Source organism: Protobothrops mucrosquamatus, unplaced genomic scaffold, assembly GCF_001527695.2.
Source record: "Protobothrops mucrosquamatus isolate PMUCROS unplaced genomic scaffold, P.Mucros_1.0 scaffold327, whole genome shotgun sequence".
NCBI classification, from domain to species: Eukaryota; Metazoa; Chordata; class Lepidosauria; order Squamata; family Viperidae; genus Protobothrops; species Protobothrops mucrosquamatus.
Genome location: NW_015386666.1, coordinates 535,290 through 537,418, shown reverse-complemented (window position 1 = coordinate 537,418; position 2,129 = coordinate 535,290). Strand labels below are relative to the sequence as shown.

General features: G+C 35.8%; 1 protein-coding gene across 1 annotated transcript in view; it reads right to left on the bottom strand.

Annotated features, from left to right (window-relative positions):
* The window catches only part of FRY (FRY microtubule binding protein), a 147,575-nt gene that overhangs the window by 32,365 nt on the left and 113,081 nt on the right, over positions 1-2,129 (bottom strand). Inside the window, exons 44-45 of the mRNA XM_015815247.1 lie at positions 994-1,601; positions 24-121 (exon numbers count right to left, since the gene is read on the bottom strand). Coding sequence (XP_015670733.1) covers positions 24-121; positions 994-1,601 — 706 coding nt within the window. The remainder of the gene's footprint in view (positions 1-23; positions 122-993; positions 1,602-2,129) is intronic.

Genomic DNA, 2,129 nt, shown 5'->3' with positions numbered 1-2,129 from the left:
ACATAATATTAAACATAGCGTACCTGAGCAATCCTCTCTGCTATATCCTTGCAGAGCTGATTTGGGCCATCAAAGTGCTGAATTAAATGAGGCAGAAGGCATAAAACATTCAGTGGAAATCCTGACATTAAAAAATAGAAATAAACATAGATGTGAAGCTGTAATGTATTACATGATAATAAATGAAACTGACTGAAAACATACATTATGTACCAAAAATACAATCCATATCTCTTTTCTTAATTCTGATTGTGAAAATAATAATTGGGTACTTTCAGTTGTTTGTCGTTTCAGTAATATGCAAAATGTAATTGCTATTAATTATTGCATATAATAATATAAATGTATATTAATTATACACATAGGATTTCATATGGAATAGAAGGTGTAGTTTGTAGGTTTTTATGCCTGGGGGGTAACAATGATAAAATAGTGGAAATACGTTCATTCTCCTAAGGCAGGGGTGTCAAACTGCTGGCCCGTGGCCCAGATGCGTCACGCCAAAACCACGCCCACCCCATTGCCGGCAATGGGAAAAAAGTCACGACACGTCATGTGATGTCGCCGGTTTGACACCTGTGTCCTAAGGTAAAGGGTTAACTGGCCAACTTCTTACATAGAGGTAAGGAGGAATGTCACAATAACATGGACAGAAAGCTAAAGGTAAGAAAAGAAGGGCAGTTTCCCTAGTTTTCTTTAAATTTTAAATTAGCACCCACTTCGTTAATAGAAGAAAGTAGAGACTGAAGTAGAGGAAGAATGGGGAAACTTGGAATATGACACAATATGCATTATTTTCATTATAATTTACCAGGAAGCAGAGACAGTAACCCTATGACCTCCTAATATGTAATCGCTTAGCCTGTTTCCAAGATTTTGTAATTAGCTATTTATATAAATACATACTGTATTACCAAATCCAAGTTGAGCTTTCACCATTTGATGTTCATTTAATTTTTGATAAAGAATAAGGAAAACATGTATGAGATGTACCTATAGCCTGAGAGGAATCCACCATGGATACACGTGATACTGGAGTCAGCAAACTGAAGAGCTGGAGTGTGAGATCAGTAGTTGTTAGAGAAGTAAAACCTTTAAGCAGAAGTTGTTGGAGCCCTGAGAAATCTGTCCATTTTAGTTGTCCTTGTAGCTTTTCTAATTTTTCCCTGTTTTCTACTTTATCTAGTGGCAGATGAACGAGTAGCTTACTGAGCAGTCTTAGTGCCATTAGATACTCAAATTCAAAATCAGATTCCATCAAAGCCACTGCTCCCCAGAAAATGGTAGCCAGCAGGTTAGTTGGATTGTTAATATTGGTAGGATCTGAAAGACTGTCCTTCAAAGAAGTGGAGCTCCTAGTTTTGGAGGAAAGGCCTTGCTGTGTGCAAGCCTGAATTCTATCCAGAGTGGCACTGCGAGGGGGATCAGAAGTTCTATCCACAACCCCAAACTTTTTAGGCACTGAAAAACTCCTCTGATGTCTGCTACGCTCAGCAGTGCCCGTACTGCCACTGACAGCTCCTGAATTCACATTAAGTTGTCCTGTGCTCTTCCGATTGGCTGTCAGTTTTGCACTTGATGTCAAGTCTGGTGAGGATGAACTAAGAAAAAAAACAATCATATGAATAAATTATCAATTTAACTGCAGCTGTAATACTAAGCAGAAATATCATCAAGGAGAAATTAAAAAACAAAGCTATTCCTTCCATAGATTTTCTGCTCATTGAACTCAATAGATCATGTCATGTGGAAAAATGTCACATTCATTATGATAACTATTATAAATAGAAATTCATTTTCTGCCAACAAAATTCAAGAGAATTGCTGTTTGAATACACATGACTATGGTTAAATAGCATTATTATTTGGATTACAAGTATTTGTTTGTTTAATTTGGTGCCCCCCACAACTCTAGTGTGATTCTGGACAATTCACAATATAATAAATAAATAAAAATAATATAATTTGGACAAACATACAACAAATGACAAATTAGAAAAGAAGGAACTAACATTGATCATCCGCTACATGAGGGAAATAATTTCATTGTCCTACACAGTATTTTGTGCCTTTAGATAAAAAAATAAATTATGAAAAATAAGAATATGTGCAATATCTAATTGATAAAA